This window comes from Natrix helvetica (genome assembly GCF_964273705.1).
Source record: "Natrix helvetica genome assembly, chromosome: Z".
In the NCBI taxonomy this organism is placed as follows: Eukaryota; Metazoa; Chordata; class Lepidosauria; order Squamata; family Natricidae; genus Natrix; species Natrix helvetica.
Genome location: NC_138554.1, coordinates 71589566 through 71609424, shown reverse-complemented (window position 1 = coordinate 71609424; position 19859 = coordinate 71589566). Strand labels below are relative to the sequence as shown.

At 39.6% G+C, this 19859-nt stretch overlaps 1 protein-coding gene across 5 annotated transcripts in view; it reads left to right on the top strand.

Annotated features, from left to right (window-relative positions):
* Positions 1-19859, top strand: part of SUGCT (succinyl-CoA:glutarate-CoA transferase) — a 337147-nt gene that overhangs the window by 185628 nt on the left and 131660 nt on the right. For 3 of the 5 annotated variants that reach the window (XM_081932604.1, XM_081932608.1, XM_081932606.1), the window contains exon 12: positions 2139-2241. In XM_081932604.1, coding sequence (XP_081788730.1) covers positions 2139-2241 — 103 coding nt within the window. Of the gene's footprint in view, positions 1-2138; positions 2242-5033; positions 5497-15807; positions 16249-19859 lie in introns of those variants that run through there. The other 2 variants (XM_081932607.1, XM_081932605.1) reach the window with 2 other exon arrangements.

The window sequence follows — 19859 nt, the reverse complement described above, 5'->3', positions numbered from 1 at the left end:
GTATGAAGAAATGTAATGGATATTGAAATATATTTTTGGAGAAAGCGATAAAGAATTATAAAGAGAGAACACTACTGTTAAAAAATAAAGAGGTGAATATGGAAGAAGCCCAACAACTGGGGAAAAATAAGTACAAATTGGGAAGAAAGTATTATGCATATTGATATATAAAAGAATATATTATAATTATAATGAGCATGTTAAGGTTAGAAGTTGGAAGATAAAAACTATGTATATGTAATTGTATTATTATTGTGAAAAAAAAATGTATTGACCAAATCATTGCACTATCCACAAAATATGTTGGTTGTTAAAGGACAACTGCAAATAAAGCATATACAAAAACCCCACATAACTTTATCTGAAAAGTGGATAACTGGAGATATTAGGTGAGCAAATGCTTAGTTAAAATGGCTAAGAAATAAAAATATAAATAAAATGGCATAATTATAAGCTTCTGTTTGGTACTGTTTAATATTTAGAACTCTCCAGGTAATTAAATACATTAATCCAAAGAAAAAAGTAAGCTAGCCTTGAATTATTTCACAGTGGTATACTGACTTTAACTTTTAAAAAATGTATTAATTTTTGATTTCTTAAGTTTGTGAAGTATTAGCAGTAATCAATAATTGAATATCCCAAACAGCTTCTGGAGCCTAACCCTTGAAAACATTTTGCTCCTCATTCAAGAAGTTTCTTTAATTTCCTGATTAATTTGTATAAGTCCATCCAATTTTCTGATGCAAGCCAGCATTGATAAAACCAAAAGTGCTAACTGTTAAAACCAAAAGTGCTAACTGTTAATTTTTAGTTAATTTTTCCCCATTTTATGACCTTTCTTGTCACAGTTATAAAGTGAATCACTGCGGTTGTTAAGTTAATAATATGGTTGTTAAGTAAATCTGGCTTCTGCACTGACTTTGTTTATAAAAAGTTGGCAAAAGGTGATCACATGACCCTGGCACATTGCAACCTTCATAAATATGAGTCAGTTACCAAGCATATGAATTTTGATCACATGACCATGGGGAAACTGCAGAAGTTGTAAATGTGAAAAATGGTCATAAATCACTTTTTTCGGTGTTGTTGTAACTTTGAATGGTCAGTAAATGAACTGTTTAAATCGAGGACTACCTGTATATATCTGAAACACACTCAAGAACTGTGTTCCAGATATTTCATGGAAATCAAGGATTTTATATTCATCAGAAATTTATCAGTTATCTCATTTAGAAGTTAGTAAAGTTTGAACTTCTCAGGTTTCATTCATTCATTGCAAAAAGCAACAATTCTGGCTTTTTATGATGTGCAAACTGGGCTCCCTGATTGTAAAATATTAATATTACAGACATACTTTAAAATATATTCCATTAAATACAGTAACTTGTAGGATTTCAATCATATTATTATTTCAACTTTGTGTTTGTTCAGAACAGTGCATGAATTGCTGCTACCAGTAACTCTATCTCTCAAGGATAAAGTCACATTGTACTAACAAAAACAGGATATATGTATCTAACAATGTGAATATGATAGTAAAGTATAATTTTATAAGTGGTCCTGAGAAAGCAATCCAGTAAAAGAGTGATATTTTGGTTCAGGCAGGATGAGGAGAATGCATCTGATTTGCAACCGGATGACCTTGGGACAAATATTGCAGTCATACAACATATAAACACATAATCAATATTGCCATCTGACCAACAATTGTGGTTCTTAATTGGGACATGTGTTTCAGATGTAGTAGAGGAAAGCACTTTGTAAGACTTTGAATTGTAGCATTGTATTTAAAAATAGAACAGCTTTTTTACGTATGTGGCTTTTAACCACATCACATCTATCTATTGTTATTGTGAAAAATACGAAATAAAAATGTGAAGCTTATTATCATAATTAAGAATGGGAGGAAATATACTGACTTATATTTGAAACTTCTGATAATTTTGGTTTGTATCACTGCTGGCTTGCATCAGAAAATCAGATAGAATTGGAAGTCAGTCTAACCATGATTTTTGCCTCCAGGCTTGGTTTTCTCCATTTTGAGGAACATGTGCAGAACAGTTTTATTGCATTATTGATTGCTACTAATCACTATTTTTTAAAATGCATTTTTACTCTTTTTTCCTGTTTATTTTTAGGTTCTTGGAAGAAGAAACCTCCAAATGGCTAGAACATTTTGAGGGAAGTGGAATTCCATATGGCCCAATCAACAGCATGAAGCAGGTGTTCTCAGATCCTCAGGTCAGTTATCTTAGAAACATTTTTACATGCTGTGTGTTCTTTAAAATATTCAATTACTATCCCTGGTACTATTAACTAAGTAATGTTTGATACATATTTTATCTTTTTTCTGAGAATTCAAAGTAGCTTTCCTTTATTCCCTCATCAAGATAAGTTTGGACTACTCTAAAATTCCCAAATAATCTTTGTAACTGACCTCCCCAGTTTAAAACTAACATCACTTTTAAAATAAATAATTTTTATACACATTGTGAAAGTCATTTAAAAAAATGCAAACTCATATATTTTGTATCGTAAAATAGTTTATAGGGTCCTAAACCACATTCTAATGAATTGGCATTATAAACATTAGGCTGTTGTGTCTTGTTCAAGTGTGGACTTGTCATTTTAAATCCAATAATACAATCCATTATCGTCGTTATTAGCCACTCTGTGAATCAGCATTCTCAATTTCCCTATGTCTGACACCTTGATGCACTCCAAAGTATTCAAATTTGCTGGTTGCCAGCTGCTGTGATTCATAATGCTAAATATGTAAAATCTAATTACTTTTACAGTTAATTCTTATTTGAAAATCTGAAGTTTAAATATATTAATGTATTTATAATGGACAAACGGAAGATTTTATCCACGATCTCACAAATCGGAATAATGAAACAGATTCTCTTTAATACTTTCATTTTATCCAAGATTCTATTAATAAATGTAATTTCATTCTTTAAAAACTCATCTTATTTTTTCTAGAGGATTTGATGTTGATACTAATTTTAAAATTATAAGACAGGCTGCACTTCAGTGAGTAAAAAGATTTTTTACTCTATTATTATTATTTTTCCATCCCTCATTGTTAACCTGGTTACGTTAATAAGGCACTAATTCAATATTTTCTATTTTATATCTTATATGAGAAGTAACAATTACTACTAAGAACATCCTAGAAAACCTGTTGGATGTTTTGTTCTAAAACCAGAAATTTTGTTAACTCCTCAAATTACTCATATCTATACTTAGCAGCACTTTGCTTCTTAATACGGATATTTTAAAACAACGTACCAGCTACAATAAACAGCAAGAACTAAAGCAAAAAACAGAAGCACCTCTTAACTAAATAAAAATACCTTTCTCTATATTTAGAACACAACCAAAAAAATGCATAATGGAAAAAGCTAGTCAGAGATACATTAGAATTGTTTTGGAATAAGAATCCTACAGCCAATAAAAAAAGATGGTAATCATTAAAGAGAAAAAAATTATTAACTATCATATTGTAGAATCTGCCCCGCAAGACAGATGGCAGTGATTAAAAGTTATAGTGTTTTAAACTTCAAAGACAAGAATAACATGACATTTTTCTTTTACTGGCTACATGTATGTTATTACTTTATATGGCAAAGTATGACCTTGTTGCAACACATATACTCCCCAAATAGGCATTTAAAAGGTGAATTGTTGTTATAAAAATGCTGGCCTATAGTTTTAACCAATTTTGAAGCCTTTGGCTACGAGTACTGAATTAGTAGCAGTTTTTTTTCCTCTGTGTGTAACTTGCTTATCTGGAGATAATGGTGAAGGGCTTTTATTGGTTACAATTGATTTCTATAGAAATATAATTGTATCAGTAGATACTACATCGTCATTTATGGGAAGAGAAAGGGCAGTAAGAATATTGCCTTATTAGTAAGAAAGTCACTTTTTACACATTATAAATTTCCAGATAATTAAGTGTCAGATTTTGAATAGTGAGATATGCAGATAATTTTACAAGTGTTTATATCTACAGTTATGCTAAGGTGGTGATTAATTATATAAGCAACAGCCTGAAAAACTAAATGTTTGTAACTTTGTCAGAGGTGAAATCGAGAAATTAAACTGAGAGTAAGGTAGTTTGTTTCATAAATTCTTCTGTTGTAAATAATACATACTTTCTGTACTGGCTTTACTTAATTATTACTCAACTTCTAAATTTATTTTAAGGATTCTGAATACCTTCAGTATTTTCAATCTGTTCTCTCACCTCCATTCCACCACTTGATGCTCTTCCTCATTAGGCTTTTTACAAATGCTAACATTTTCTATGATTCATCATATGATAAGGACACATCTGTTCATCTGTTCTGAGAAAGGAAAACATTTGCTTCCCAAATTGTCCAAATAAAATAGCCATATTTGTATGCATTATAATTTGAAATAAAATTATCTCTTTATATCGGATAACAATATATACACGCATGTCTTCCCAGTGGGAAAACTGACCTATGGCAATTTATAACATGAAATACAATAAAAATGAAATTAAAAATCCAAAAATTGGCATAGTTAACTGTTTAAGCAGTCAAGGAATCTAAGTTACTAACAGTGGAGACCTTCTAAGATAAGACAGTTTTTAGAAGCTGGAAAAGACAGGAACAATTTTTTCCATCATGTCAGAGAGTGGTAATATTGGTTACTACCTGATGGAAGTAGCTATATATAATAATCACATTGGGTTGCAGGAGAGAGACAAAATGCTTTAGTCATAGTATTTACTTGAATATGTATTCTGTGGGTTGCATTTAGATTAAATTATCCATGATGTAATGAATAAAAGTAAAATTTAGTACATCATACTTTCTTCCAATACCTTTTTTAAAACTGACATTTAGAAATTAGTATAGATTGCTTAAAAATGATTCTTACTTTCAAATGAGCTTAGGGATTCAAATTGAATTTACCATATTATAACAACAAATTTGATTAAGTAGAAAATACTGTATTTTTCACACCATAAGACACACTTTTTTCCCTCTCAAAAGTGGGTGGAAATGTCTGTGCATCTTATGGAGAGAATATGGGCAACAGGCAGCAGCGGTGAATGGTGGCAACGATCCCCGCTGCCTGGAACAGCTGATTGGCGGTATTCTGGGAGGCTGCTGATCAGCTACTCAGAGGCGAAGGCTCCAGTGTTCCCCGGCAGAGGCAGCAGACACGGAGGATGCAATTGACCTTGTTTACTGCAAGGACGCTAGCCAGATGAATACTGGATGGACACTAGGAAGCAGATTTTTTTATTGTTTTCTTCCTCTAAACCTAGGTGCCTCTTATGAAGCAAAAAATACAGTAATAACATTTACATATATAAAATATTTGGTTTTCTGACAGATGTTCAATTTTTCTTGATTGGCAATAGCAAACAATGAAAAATAAATGGATTAAGAACATGTAAAACATATTTCTTGATTCAATTGAATACAATTCACTACTGACATATTGTATCTGCATATATTTGCTTTTAAGTATAAGGCATGATTTCCTAACCCATTTGATGTTTCACTGTTTAAAAGAGACATCTCTCTGAATTGCACTTCAAAGACTCAGAATAGAATAAAGACATTTACTGGTTTTTAGTTCAGTTCTAAGTTACTAGGACTCTTCCCTGCAACTCTTGAAATGTTTGTCTCCTTGTTTCATTTCTGTCTTGTTTTTGAAACTAAGTTTACTATCAGAAATAGGATATTTAAATCTAAGAACAATATTTTATTTGTTTTAGTTTTTTTCTTTAAAAGCTTGAAGAGAAGTAAAAGTCTCTGTTTATTTTTTAAAAGCAATACTTTCTACAGTATAATCTTGTGAATATGAGATAGACAAGAATATAATGAGAGAATAACAAAGGACATAATGTTACTTACATCTTTATAACATTATTTCTTACCTGATAAAATTTTACAGGGAAAAAGGACTTTGTAGTAGTAAACATGTTAGCTTTAAATTGTGTTTGTGTACCATATATGCAAAGGATATTTAAAAAATAAAAAAAATTCCAAAGAACCAGAGAATTGGCTCTAATTATACTAGCACATGAAAGCAGATACCATTTCATCTTACAGATGGAAAGCTGAACAAAAAGAAAGTAGATTTATGTTTTTCTCCTTGAAGAAGATGAATTCTCTCCTGGAATTTCATTAATGGGTGGGAGAATATTTAGTGTAGGCCTTATTTTCCATTCAGTATCCAACCTCCATCATAAACGAATGTAGTACTATACATACACATACACCCAGGCATACACGCATATATACTACATCCCAGTGACGTGCGGTGAGGGTTATGGCTGGGGAGGCTGGTGACGTCATCAGGAAGGCGGGGAATGGGACCACGTGTGCAGACCACGTGTGCAGACCACGTGTGCAGACCACGTGGTCTCATTCTCCGCCTTCCTGAGTGAACATTAAGGGGACCGCGGCGTAGCATTACTTCCTCCACCGGCACCAGTCCCTTTCACCCCGCTCAAGCCTTGCCGCCTGCAGCCACCGCCCACCCTCGCTGCTCCTTTCATTGCTTGCCCGCCCGCCTCTAAGGCACGCCAAAGCCTCCTTCGCCCCCCCCCAGCGCGCGCCCTTTTTATTTCCCGCGACACCCCCCCATTTCGGGAAAGCTTTCCCCATTGCCTGGGGGGTGAGGGGGGCGGCTCCTCTCCCCCCACTCCCTCCGTCCCTGCCTCTCTCCTCAGCCCCAAAGCTCCGTCCGCGCGACTCACTTCCAAGGCGATGGCTGCTCCATCCCGCTCCGGCTCTGGAAACAACCGAAGATCAGGCTGCGTCGCTCGCTCGCTCGCCGGACTGCTTCGGCGCCATTCTGGCTACCTTCGTCCATCCGCACCCGGGAGATGCAAAAGCAGTCCGGTGGACGAGTGACCGAAGATCTCGCTGCCTCGCTCGCTGCCTCGCTCGCTCGCCGGACTGCTTCGGCGCCATTCTGGCTACCTTCGTCCATCCGCACCCGGGAGATGCAAAAGCAGTCCGGTGGACGAGTGACCGAAGATCTCGCTGCCTCGCTCGCTGCCTCGCTCGCTCGCTCGCCGGACTGCTTCGGCGCCATTCTGGCTCCCTTCGTCCATCCGCGCCCGGGAGACGCGGAGGGAGAAATGTTGTCGGCGCCTCCAGATGACGAACCAGTCGCTTGCTTTCGTCATCGGGAGGCCGATAACATTTCTGCCTCCATGTCTCCCGGGCGCGGATGGACGAAGGTAGCCAGAATGGCGCCGAAGCAGTCCGGCGAGCGAGCGAGCGAGGCAGCGAGATCTTCGGTCACTCGTCCACCGGACTGCTTCCGCATCTCCCGGGCGCGGATGGACGAAGGTAGACAGAATGGCGCCGAAGCAGTCCGGCGAGCAAGCGAGCGAGGCAGCGAGATCTTCGGTCACTCGTCCACCGGACTGCTTCCGCATCTCCCGGGCGCGGATGGACGAAGGTAGCCAGAATGGCGCCGAAGCAGTCCGGCGAGCGAGCGAGCGAGGCAGCGAGATCTTCGGTCACTCGTCCACCGGACTGCTTCCGCATCTCCCGGGCGCGGATGGACGAAGGTAGCCAGAATGGCGCCAAGACAGTCCGGTGGACGAGTGACCGAAGATCTCGCTGCCTCGCTCGCTCGCTCGCCGGACTGCTTTGGCGCCATTCTGGCTACCTTCGTCCATCTGCGCCCGGGAGATGCGGAAGCAGTCCGGTGGACGAGTGACCGAAGATCTCGCTGCCTCGCTCGCTCGCTCGCCGGACTGCTTCGGCGCCCGGGAGACGTGGAGGCAGAAATGTTGTCGGCCTCCCGATGACGAAAGCAAGCGACTGGTTCGTCATCCGGAGGCGCCGACAACATTGCTCCCTCCGCGTCTCCCGGGCGCGGCCGGACGGATGTATATAATATTATATATAGTATATAATATTATATACTATTATTCCATGAAGAGAGGTGAGGCCCTGCCTCCCCTGCCTCTACTGACCGCACGTCACTGCTACATCCATCCTGGTTTTTATCAGATTATATTGGATTGTCATAGCATAGACATTGTTGGTAGATTGGATTTTTTCTTTCTTTTAAAGGATGTGCATTTTCAAGATCTGTTCCATAGTTTTAGAAAACTTTTTGAAACAGTTTTGCAAGTTGTACCAAACTGAAGTAAAACAGAAAAAAGGAATGATAGATTTGAATGTTTTAATGAATGAATGTAATCCTCAGTTGCGAAAAGAAATAATGAAGATATAAAATCAGGGCAATTAACCATTTTACATTTTAAACTTTGTTTTTTAAACAGGCCTTTAATCAGTCCAAGGTTTATGTACAGCATTAAAATAATTCTCAACAATCTTTAAATCAGACTTGCTCACCTGCTGTTTTGCAGATGTGTAGGTACTATAACTTCCAGAATCCCCTGCCAGCATACCTAGAGATTATTGTAATCCAAACACATCTGGAAAGTATGGGGTTAGAAAAGACTAGTTTAAACATTCACTTGCCATCAGACTGAAGCAACCAGGCATGTATAGTTAAAGTCAGTTGCTTGTCTGCTACCTAATTATAAGAATCTCAGCAGATTGCTTGACTTCCTTTAGGAATGACCAGATAAGGCTTCCTGGAACTTGAGGAAGGTCAAGCATATGCCACTTGCAGCTGCACAATGACTCCAGTTAAGTTCACACTTGATTCCTTCTTCCAGCCTGTTTGCAGTTTTCCAACATCTGCTGATACATCTGCTGATATTATTTATTTATTAAACTTTAATGCTATCCTTCTCCTCTATAGGGTGACTCTGGTCTACCTATTCAAAAGAATTTGTTATAGAATTCAGAATTTGGGAGCACAATCAAATTGTGATGTATTTTCTTTTTAATGTGGTTTAAATAGGCCCTGTTCTTCTTTCTTTCCTCTTCTTGTAAGAAGACAACAAGCAAGCAATGTAGAATATCTTAAACTTCAAAACATGTTTTCTTACATATGAATTTATACTCAACAAATACAAGTATTTTGGAAGAGCCCATGGAAAACTAATTTAAAAAACGGTCCATGCTAAATTGACAGGATGTAGTTCCTGATGCAGCTATCACAACAATATGCAATATGTACAATATTTTTGGACAGCCATTTCCAGCTGACTATTGCAAGAGCTTTTTATTTCCCTTTATATAGTGTAAAATGCAAAGATTTTCTGTAGTTAGCCATGCCACACAAGTAGAAGATACCAGGTATAAGACATCATCACACTGCATCACTTCTGAGAAATATTGGGAGGGGAATAGCAGCTCTGAACTATCACAGCTGTCCTTGTTTCCCTCTATGTGCCAAACACCTGCAGACTCTAAAAGGATACCAAAACAAAACTCCACCCTGTGGCAGGCAGCCAGGTTTAGTAACACTTATCCAACTTTACTTTGCCATAAAAAATAATTTTAACATTTTTTGTAATAAAGGAAACGTTTCTTCCTCTCCCAGAAGTCCAGTTCAGTCCCTCCTCTCTTTTCTTCCAAAGAGGACAACTACACCACACTCCAGAAAGAAGTGCACAGTTGAAATAGTGAAATATTTGGTTGAAAAATAGCATCTCCTTGTTTTTAATTTGGATTATTTCTGAGACGTTACCAAGTTAGCTGGTTTTGCTAATTCTAAACCACCTGTTTCAGTGTCAGGGCACATCTGTATGGCAGCTGCCCCATACAGATGGGAAATGTGGAATGTAGCTATGGAAAAAAGAATGCTGCTTCTCTCCCTCTGATTATTCCCATACTGTCATGGGACATCTTTTACAACCTTTGCTGATTCCACAATTCTTTTCACTGGCTGTGTGAATAGACTAGCTCATGTGCAGTACACATGCCATCCTCGGTTACAAGCACAGATATTGTTTCCTATAGATTAAAATAAGAATCTTTCTCACTCATGCACCCATGTATATTGCCCAGTACTAGTTTCTGCCCATCCCCAACATAAAAAGGCTGCAATTTTTGCAGCAGCTGCTTTGCATGTTATTCAAAGTCTAAAATGTAACTATGGATGTTTCCAACCAAAATGAACTTGGGAAGCAATATTGGATGTTTCCAACCAAAATGAACTCGGGAAGCAATATTGGATGTTTCCAACCAAAATGACTTTATCATTTGTAGGGTTGTAGGTTTTGTTTCTTTATTGTTTCTATGAAGTGGAGTGAGTTTTGTACATGTGAGGTGATGGATTCTGTGTAGGGTTGGAGTTGTTTGGCAAAGAATTTGGCAAGATTCTGTAGAGGTGAGCCTATGGAGCTGACTATGGGTCTGAGTGGTGTTCCTTCTTTGTGTATCTTGGGGAAGCCATAGAGTTTGGGGCATCTGGAAGATTTCTCTCTGGGGATGATTCTTTGCTGGATCTCTTCACTGATGGGAGAGTCTTTTATTTTGGATTTGGTGGTTTTTTCCAGGTAGGTGGTGGGGTCTGTGTTTAGAGGTTTGTAAGTGGGATCTTGGAATAAGTTGGATTGTTTGGCTTGGTAGTCAGACATGTTCATCACCACTGTGGCATTACCTTGTCTGCTGGGAGAATGATTATGTTGTTGTCTTTCCTCAGGTTGGTGAGTGCTTTTTCTTCTTGTTGTTGTAAGTTGCTTCAGGGTGGATTACTGGAGAAAAGGATGTTGGTGACTGCAAGTCTGATTTTATTGGTTTCATCTGGGTTGATTTTGGTGAGTGTAGCTTCAACTCCGCATATGATTTCTTCAGTGGGGATGTGTTTAGAGGCAACTGCAAAGTTGAATCCTCTAGAAATGATATTGGTTTCAGCTGTGGTGAGGGCTCTGTCTGATATGTTGTGTACTGTTTGTTTCATGAGTTGCTGTGGAGGGGGGTTGGGCTTCTGTTGTTTTCTAGTCTGTGGAGTTTGTTGGTGTGTTTGTCTGTCTTGTAGGAGGTTTCTGTTTCGGCTCTCCAGAGGGCTAGTTGTTTGGATTTGTCCCAGAGTGCTGGGTGGGTTTTGTTGCTGAGTTTGAGGTGAAGAGTGAGTAGGTCTCGGTTGGTTTGATCTAGTAGGAATCTTTTCCTGTGGAGTTCATTTCTGATTAGGGCTAATTCAGTTCTTTTCAGGAGCCTTTTGGTGGCTAAGGTTTTAGAATGGAATTTTAGTTGGAAGCATGTGGAGATCAGGCTTTTGTCTTGGCAGTTGCACCTTAAAGCTACAGGATCTTAAAGCTACAGGACATGAAATTAATTTTGAAGGAACCAGGTTAATCTCCAAAACAGAACACTTCAACAAGAGAATATAAGAATAATTATGGAAGCTATCGAAATAGAGAAACACCCCCACAATATGAATAAACGTGACGGATACCTACCACCTACCAGACATCTGGAAACCAGCCCTAGTCAACAAATGAGCCCCACTCACCACCCAGGCCATTACAACACGAAACAACAATGTACACACAGCCAGCACCAATCAATCATTTGTGACCTCACATTCATATTCAACTGCCGAGACAAAAGCCTGATCCCCACATGCTTCCAACTAAAATTCCATTCTAAAACCTCAGCTACCAAAGGGATCCTGAAAAGAACTGAAGAGAAGAGGTACTTTTACTGAATTTGAAATGATAGTAGTGAAAGGAGAGCAAGATCTGATCCAAAAGGTGTGAAAGTTATTGTTAAGTCCTCGCGACCTTGCAGCTTCAAGTAAGCTGGAAACGATTTCTGTTGGCTCCGAAGTACCTGCTGGCTGGCGAGACAAGTGCAGGCACCCAATTGTTTATCTGTCTTACAGCTTGGGGTATAAATAGTTGTCAGACAGGAAAAGTGTTGTTCTAAGCTGTTGGTTTTCTTGTTGATGTTAAATAAATATTTAACATTGAACTAGCCTCTGCTCGTTCCTCAGTAGCTCAAATAAAGCACTGGCAACAAAGGTGAGATCGGGGCTCTAAACACCCACCCAGTGAAGTTGAGCGATACTGAGGAAAATTTGCCTCATATTACAACCTTTAAATACTATGGCGGCGATTCCCAGTTTTGCCACTTTTATGTTGGACAAGGAATCTTGGGAAGCCTTTCTTAATAATAATAATAATTTATTAAATTTCTAGACCGCCCCCTCTCCCCGGAGGGACTCGGGGCGGTGTACAGAAAAAAATTACAAACATACCAACAATCATACACATAGGTAAAAATCCAATTAAACAACCCCTGTACAATTTATAAAAATTAAAAAATTAAAAAACATTAAAAAACCAGAGATTTAAATGTTTCCTGAATGCTAACTATTTCACAGGAATATCCACTGAAAGGAAGAAAGGCTATTTCCTAAGCTCATGTGGCCTGGAGATGTTCTCCACAGCCCGGGCTCTAGCTGCTCCAGTTCCTGTTCAAGCAGTACCATAGGAAGTTCTACTCAACAAGCTAAAAGCCCATTATGCTCCGGCCCTGTCTCACATACCCCATCGGCATGTTTTCCGCAAGTGTACACAGGATGAAGGCGAAATGGTTAGCCAGTACATGGCTCCTCTGAGGAATTTGACCATACATTGTGAATTTCAGAACCTTGATGAGGCTCTGCTAGAACAATTAGTTTGTGGAGTCAAAGAGGTGACTCCAACACCATTTGTTAGCTCGCTCTAAGCTGACATTTCAAATTGCCATGGATGAGGCTAGCACAGAGCAATCTGACAGAATTCAGAGGTACCAGGCGGCCCACAGCTAAACCTCATCCTTGGCAGCAGTGCACCAGCAACATGATGACAGTGAGTCTTCAGCAGTTGAAGACAATGACATTAGTCGCCTCAAGGCCTATGCAGGGAACCGCTGGAAGGTGCTGCCAAAATTCCCTCGGTCTGGCTGTTTGAGCTGTGCTGGTAACCACATGCAGTCCACCTGCAAGTTCAAGATAGCCACCTGTAGGCATTGTGGGAAGACCGGCCACCTAGCTTATGTGTGCTGTGCCACACTCCCCACCTCAGAGATGACAGAACCATGATCTTTCAATCAGCCGGCTGACAGGCAAGCAAGCGGACCCCATGAGGACCATCATGTTATCAACCACGGAGGAGTTTCCGATGACGGGGCCATCAGTTCGGCTTCTGAAAGGAAACCAGGACATTAAAAAAAATGCCTCACTGTTTTGCTTGAAGGGACTCACCGGGTTCGCTCGGTCCATTATATCATAGAGTATCCTCAAGTGTTTTATACCTACTGTTAACTGCCAAAATTTGAACTCATATCATTGCAGTCTGCAGGACTAACAGGGCAACAAAATTCAAATAATAAGGTGTGGGGTTTTTCAAATAGAATACGGCTCCTTTAAAGGGCCCCTGCCACTTATTGTGGTGCCAACTCTCTTGCTACACTGTTGGGGCTAGATTGGTTTGATTCCTTAGGTCTTTCCATTGCAGAAGTTGACACCACAATGCCAGCCAAGGATTACGCCACCCTAGCCAGGGAGTTAGAGGCCATGTTTAGTGACACACTTGGTAAATATACCGGCTCTTCCATATCTTTCAATGTAAACCCAAAAATTACCCCCATTTGTCTAAACGCTCATAAAGTTTCTTTTGCCCTATGGGCTAAGGTTGACTCTGAAATCGATAAATTGCTGGCCCGGGGCATTTTTGAGCTCATGGACTATGCAAAGTGGGAGACCCTCATAGTGATTCCTCTTAAGTCAGATGGATCCATTAGGATCTGTGCCGACTATAAATCGACAATAAATAAAGCCCTCCAAGCTAATCCCTACCCTGTTCCAGTGGTGCAGCATTTGCTGCACTCATTGGGATGAGGTAAACTGTTTGTCAAGCTTGATTTGGCTCAAGCTTATCAACAGCTAGCTGTTGATGATGTGATGGCCGATGCCCAAATGATTGTAACTCGTCGTGAGGCTTTCTGGTGCTGCCCGCTTTGGTTTGGAGTTGGCGTGACACCAGGCATCTTTCAAAACGTAATGGAGCAATTGCTCCAAGGGATGCCTGGGGTGACACCCTACTTCAAAGAAGTTTTGATTGCAGCTAACAGTTATCTGGAGCTAATGAACAAATTGAGAAGCATCCTGCAGCGGTTTTGCACTGCAGGATTCAAATTGAAAAAATCTAAATATTCTATTGGAGTGGAATCGGTGAAGTTCCTCAGGTATTGAATTGACACCCGAGGGATCCATCCTACCTAGTCCAAAGTTGATGCCATTAAGAAAGCCCCTACCCCAACCAATAGGGCAGAGCTACAAGCTTTCCTAGGACTATTAAATTTTTATGCCATGTTCATACCCCGCAAGGCATCCATCTTGGAGCCTTTGCACAGGCTGCTTGGCAGCCTGAAAGTGGGACAGCCATGAAGCACATGCGTTCACCGCTGTCAAATCCCTGCTTACGTCATCTGCTGTACTTATGCAGTACAGCGAGACTTTACCACTCATATTACTTGTGATGCTTCGCCTTATGGTATCGGGGCAGTGTTGAGCCATCAATGCCCTAATGGGCACCTATTGCATATTTCTTTAGGACCTTACCCAGGCTGAAAGAAATTACAGCCAGTTGGATAAGGAAGCTTTGGCGGCCATAGCAAGAATCAAGAGATTCCATAACTACCTATACAGCCGCCTATTCTTGCTCCTCACTCACCATAAATCACTCTTAGGGCTAATAGCTGGGGACAGCCAAACACCAGCAATTCTGTCACCATACATGTCATGGTGGACTGTCTTCTTGGCAGCATATTCTTATTGTTTAGAATACCATCCTGGTAAGAACATGGGGCATGCGGACACATTAAGCCGCTGTCCCCTGCCTCTTCTGGGTCAAGATCCGGCCCCGGCCTCTTCAGTGCTCTTGATAGAGGACCTCAAGATGCCCCTAATGACCACAGATATAGCCTACTAGACAAGACCCCTTACTGTCCAAAGTATTAGATTGGATCCTCCGGGGGTGGCCCCAAGAAAGAATAGCCAATGAGTTCCTGCCATATTTCCAATGGTGATTGGAACTCTCAGAACTAAAGAATTGCTTATTATGGGGGAGGAGGGTGGTAGTACCATCCTCGCTCCATCATACAGTCCTAATTACCTCTATAAGGCCATCCATGCATGGTGCGGATGAAAGCTGTAGCCCGCAGCTATATCTGGTGGCCCAAACTTGATGATGCAATTGCTGAGTGGGTTGGCAGCTGTCACACCCTGCTCTGCCCGCCGCACCAACCCGGGAATGGGAATTACCTCATTGACCATGGCTCATATCCACATGGATTTCGTGGGCCTGGTCCAAGGTTAGACCATTTTGGTTGTCGTAGATGCCTGTTCAAGATGGGTGGAATTAACACCCATGTATTCCACCACTTCAGAGACAACCTTGCAGCGCCTTTTCACTACCCATGGGTTACCAGACCCCTTAGTGTCCGATAATGGACCACAACTGACGTCGGCCTTGTTCCAGGCATTCCTGACTAAACTAGGTATTAGACATGTTCTTGTGGCTCCCTACCACCCCGCTAGTAATGGCCCAGCCGAGCGAGTGGTTCGCTTGGTCAAGCAGGCTTTGCACCGAATGGGCCCTGGTAACTGGACAGATAAAATCACAAGTTACCTAACAATACAACACTCAACTCCTTGTCCAGCGTCAGGCAAAAGTCCTGCAGAATTATTCATGGCGCGGCACTTGCGAATTATACTAGACCGCTTACACCCCACATATGAAACTGAATCCCTACAAACAGAGTCTGGTCATACTAGAGGTTTTCTGCCAGGTGATAGCGTCTATTCCCATAACTGCATCGATGACCCCAAATTGGTGCCTGGAATAATTATTCAAGTAACCGGGCCCTATTCTTACAGTGTCCGATTAGATGATGGACGACAATGGCAGCACCATGTAGATCAACTGCAGCACTGCACCCTGCAAGCCAGACCTGAAGTTGAGTTTCCATCTCAAAAACAGACCAATCAAGCCTTTAATGCCGCCTCCCAGCAGGACTTCTCACTTCCAGCAGAAACCTCCCATCCACGGCCCGATGCGTTCTCGTTGGCCAGCTTATCTGCTCTTTCCGAAAGGCAGCCAGGAGTGGAATCTCCAGTCACTGTTGACGACCATCTTCCAACATAGGAGGAACCAGGACTACCTACTCCTTCGGCTCCCGTCCAGGAACTGAGACACTCAGTAGGCCCACTTACTTACAGGATTACGCCTGTGCAATCTGGGGGAAAGGAATGTTAAGTCCTCATGGGTACAATCAAGCTGTAAATGATTTCTATTGGCTTTGATGCACCTGCTGGCTAGCGGGAAAAGCACAGGCACCCGATTGGTTACCTGTCTGACAGCTTGGGGTATAAATAGCTGTCAGATAGGAAAAGCGTTGTTCTAAGCTGTTAGTTGTCTTGTTGATGTTAAATAAATACTTAACATTGAACTAGCTCCACTCGTTCCTCAGTAGCTCAATATAAAGCAGTTACATATTGAAAGTTTCCCCAAATCCCTCCCCCCAGGCACCCAGGCTGAATGTTCAATCCACATCTAGCATAGTGTCATGTGGAGCACACCTTCAGGTGCTTTCATCCATCTGGAATTCTAGGACAGTTGATCTTGACTGGGTGTAAACAATTTTATTCAGCAGCACAGTAATTCTTGAGAGCAAACCTCCCTTTTAGTTCACATAGGCCTTCATTATACCAGCTCACTTCCCTAACCCCAATGCCATGCCCCCCTCCCCGTTACTATGGCAGCCCTGTTACTATGGCAGCAAGCGTGCATCAAACAGAAAGCCTATGCTGGAGCTCCAGCGGACAATTTGTTTTTCATAGCCAAAAGTTAGCTTAACTCTTGCTCTTGCTCTCCTTCCTTTTTACATTGTTTTTCTTAATATGTTAAAATAGTACTTTGAAGTATATTTTAGTCTTTGAAAATTGAAGAGATTTGGTTCTTAAATTTAATAATTTTTTATCAGTGATTAATTAGACCTTTGAGATAGCATAGATTAATTCCACATATTTAGAGATGACACAAGAGATGGAAAAGGAGGACGACTTTGGCCAGGTGTTGTGGTTTTTTATACATTTTCATTAGTTGCAGTAATCACACAAGAAAAAAACCCATAAACCACAATGAAACCTACATCAAAGAAATATGAAATAGCCACTTCAATCACCAAAAGAAAAGTAAAATAATCATGTACAGCTTGGCATTTTTCTATTATCTTTGTTTTGCAATTTCCAGAATTCCTTTCAACTTGTTTCATGCTTGACCCACATGGAAAACACCATTCTTTCTTCTTTCTTTTTTCTTCTTCTATCTTCTTTTTCTTCTTTCTTTCTTCTTCTATCTTCTTATTTTTCTTTCTTTTTCTTCTATCCTATCTTCTTTTCTTCTTTCTTCCTTTCTTTTCTTCTTTCTTTCTTTTCTTCTTTCTTCCTTTCTTCTTCTTCTACTTCATCTTCTTCATCTTTTTCTACCTTCCTTGTTCTCTTCTCTTCTTTTCTCTTCTCGCTATATAAAAAAGGCTGTATGTATGTATGTTGCAGCATAAATCTGGAGCATCTCGAGCAATTTCAACCAGACTTGGTACACAGATGACTTACCCACTGGAAACAAATACTGGGGGGGGGGGGGGAGAGACCCCTGTTGTATGTGGGTATGTGTATTTGTCCCTCTGTGTGTGTTCCAGCATAACTCTGCAACACCTGGCCTGTTAAGGAGAGCGAGTGCGGCATCCTACAGTGGCAATTGTTTGTGATGTCATGGGATGGAGAAGGGAGAGCTTGGGCTGTTAAGGAGAGCGAGTATGGTGTCCTAGAGAAATTGTTTGTAATGTCAATTCCTTCGCAGCTTCCTCTGGAAAGCCAGTTGTGATGTTTGCCCTCCAGTGGACCAATGAGGAAGTGCCTGATGGATTTGGGGCAAAGTGCCAGGATCGTACACAGGGCGGGAAAGAGGAGTGCATGGGAGGGGGAAAAGAGCAGGCAGGGATGATGGGCATGGGAGTAGGGGGAAGAAAGTCCCCTCTCAATGATTCCCTGTCAGACAAATTCTTCAACGTCTATAAATACCCAGGCAATGCTGGGCTATCAGCTAGTTAAAGAAAAAAGTCTGGTATAACTTTACACAATTGACTGAAAAGAAAACCGTATTCCAATAGTATGAAACAGTTTGGCTGTTGACATCCCCAAATAACTTTCTGCCTGCCATTATCAAATTTCACACAACCACCATTAAATAAATCACTGCTTCCAAGATATTCAATATCACATTTAGTTCTTAGTAGCTGAAGCTTAATAAGCTCAACATGCTACTTAGCTATTTTAGATAGAAACTATCTATGTTAAAGATTTGTGTACAGCAGCACATAAGAATCAACGCCTATTTATATGTAAGCTCAATGTTTAAATCCTAAGCTCTTTTCTTCTTACTTTCAGTCAACAGATGTTTGGCCATTTCTTTCCAACCTTAAAAGTAGGACACAAAACTTCAATGTTTATATAATTATTTCATATAATACACTGTTAAGCTAAGATGCATTGGGCAGTTTGTGGTTTGGCACAATGTTTTAGCCTAAATATATTATTTTAAGCTATAAAATGATTTATTTGTGTGTAGCATTTATATAAACATATGAATTATGTTTTAGTAAATACTTTAGGTTCAGAATAGTGTGTGAAGCCAAGAAATATAAGGTATGTGTGTGTACCAATCGTCTCTGAGTGTAGACACTATTTTCTTGACAAAGTCAAATGGTCACCTGCATATGCTATAGATCAGGGCTGTCAAATGTGTGGCCCATGGGTCAGATGTGCCATGTGCTGGCCAGGCCAGGCCCGGGTTAGCAAAGGAGGAAAAAACTTCCCGATATGTCATGTGACACCGCTGTGATGACACGAGTTTTTTTTAAATAAAACTTTTTTTATTTTTCAAAACAAACACAACTCATCCTTCTTTACATACTGTAGAAAGTGTATCAGTTGATTATAAAAGGGCTTACGTGCATCTCTTCACAGTCAACAAACATAATTCATATTAAGTATTTTAACTCAGATATTTATACATGTTATCATCATCATACCTCCATTTTCATTTGAATATAATTATTTAAACGTCCTTCATCACAAAATATACCAAGATTTAATACATAACCATATACTGGCATTTCATTTACTATTTCTAAAATCCTCCAATAACACTGGATCCTTATGTCCTATTCTAGTTAAACATCCATAATATTTAATAACAAAGTTTTCTAAGCCTTCTTTCCAAATCACTGTTTACAATTTATATCCCATTTCCTTATGTTGTACACATACATACATATATATATATATATATATATATATATATATATATATATATATATATATATATATATATATATATATATATATATATATATATATATATATATATATACGTTGTTATCATTATTCCTCCTTTATTTGACTATATCCTGTATCATATCATTCCCCCCCCTAATAATAAAGATTTAACTGAATCTAACTTAATTCTTTTTTATTAACCTTTATATATAATCCAAAAGGATTTCTAATCTTCCTTTCATTGGTACCATTCAATATTCATATCCAATAATTACTTACCATAACACTACATATTGTATATATTATTATCATTATCAATTATTTATTTAACTATATCTATTGTCACTAAATTTCACTAAGTTTAACTAATTTTAAATTATACTCTTCTATCTATCAACCTGTATCTTTCCAGTAGCAAAACAGTCTCATATCTTCTGCCATTTGTGGTGTCAGTCCTCTAATCATCTTCTTAATCAACTTTGTATGGACTCCTCTTAGCAACTCTTTGCTTATAAAATTTCTCATGTAATTTTGATGCCCTTCTTCTGTTTCCTCAATTAGCTTATTTTGATTGTTGGTAGTGTTATCAA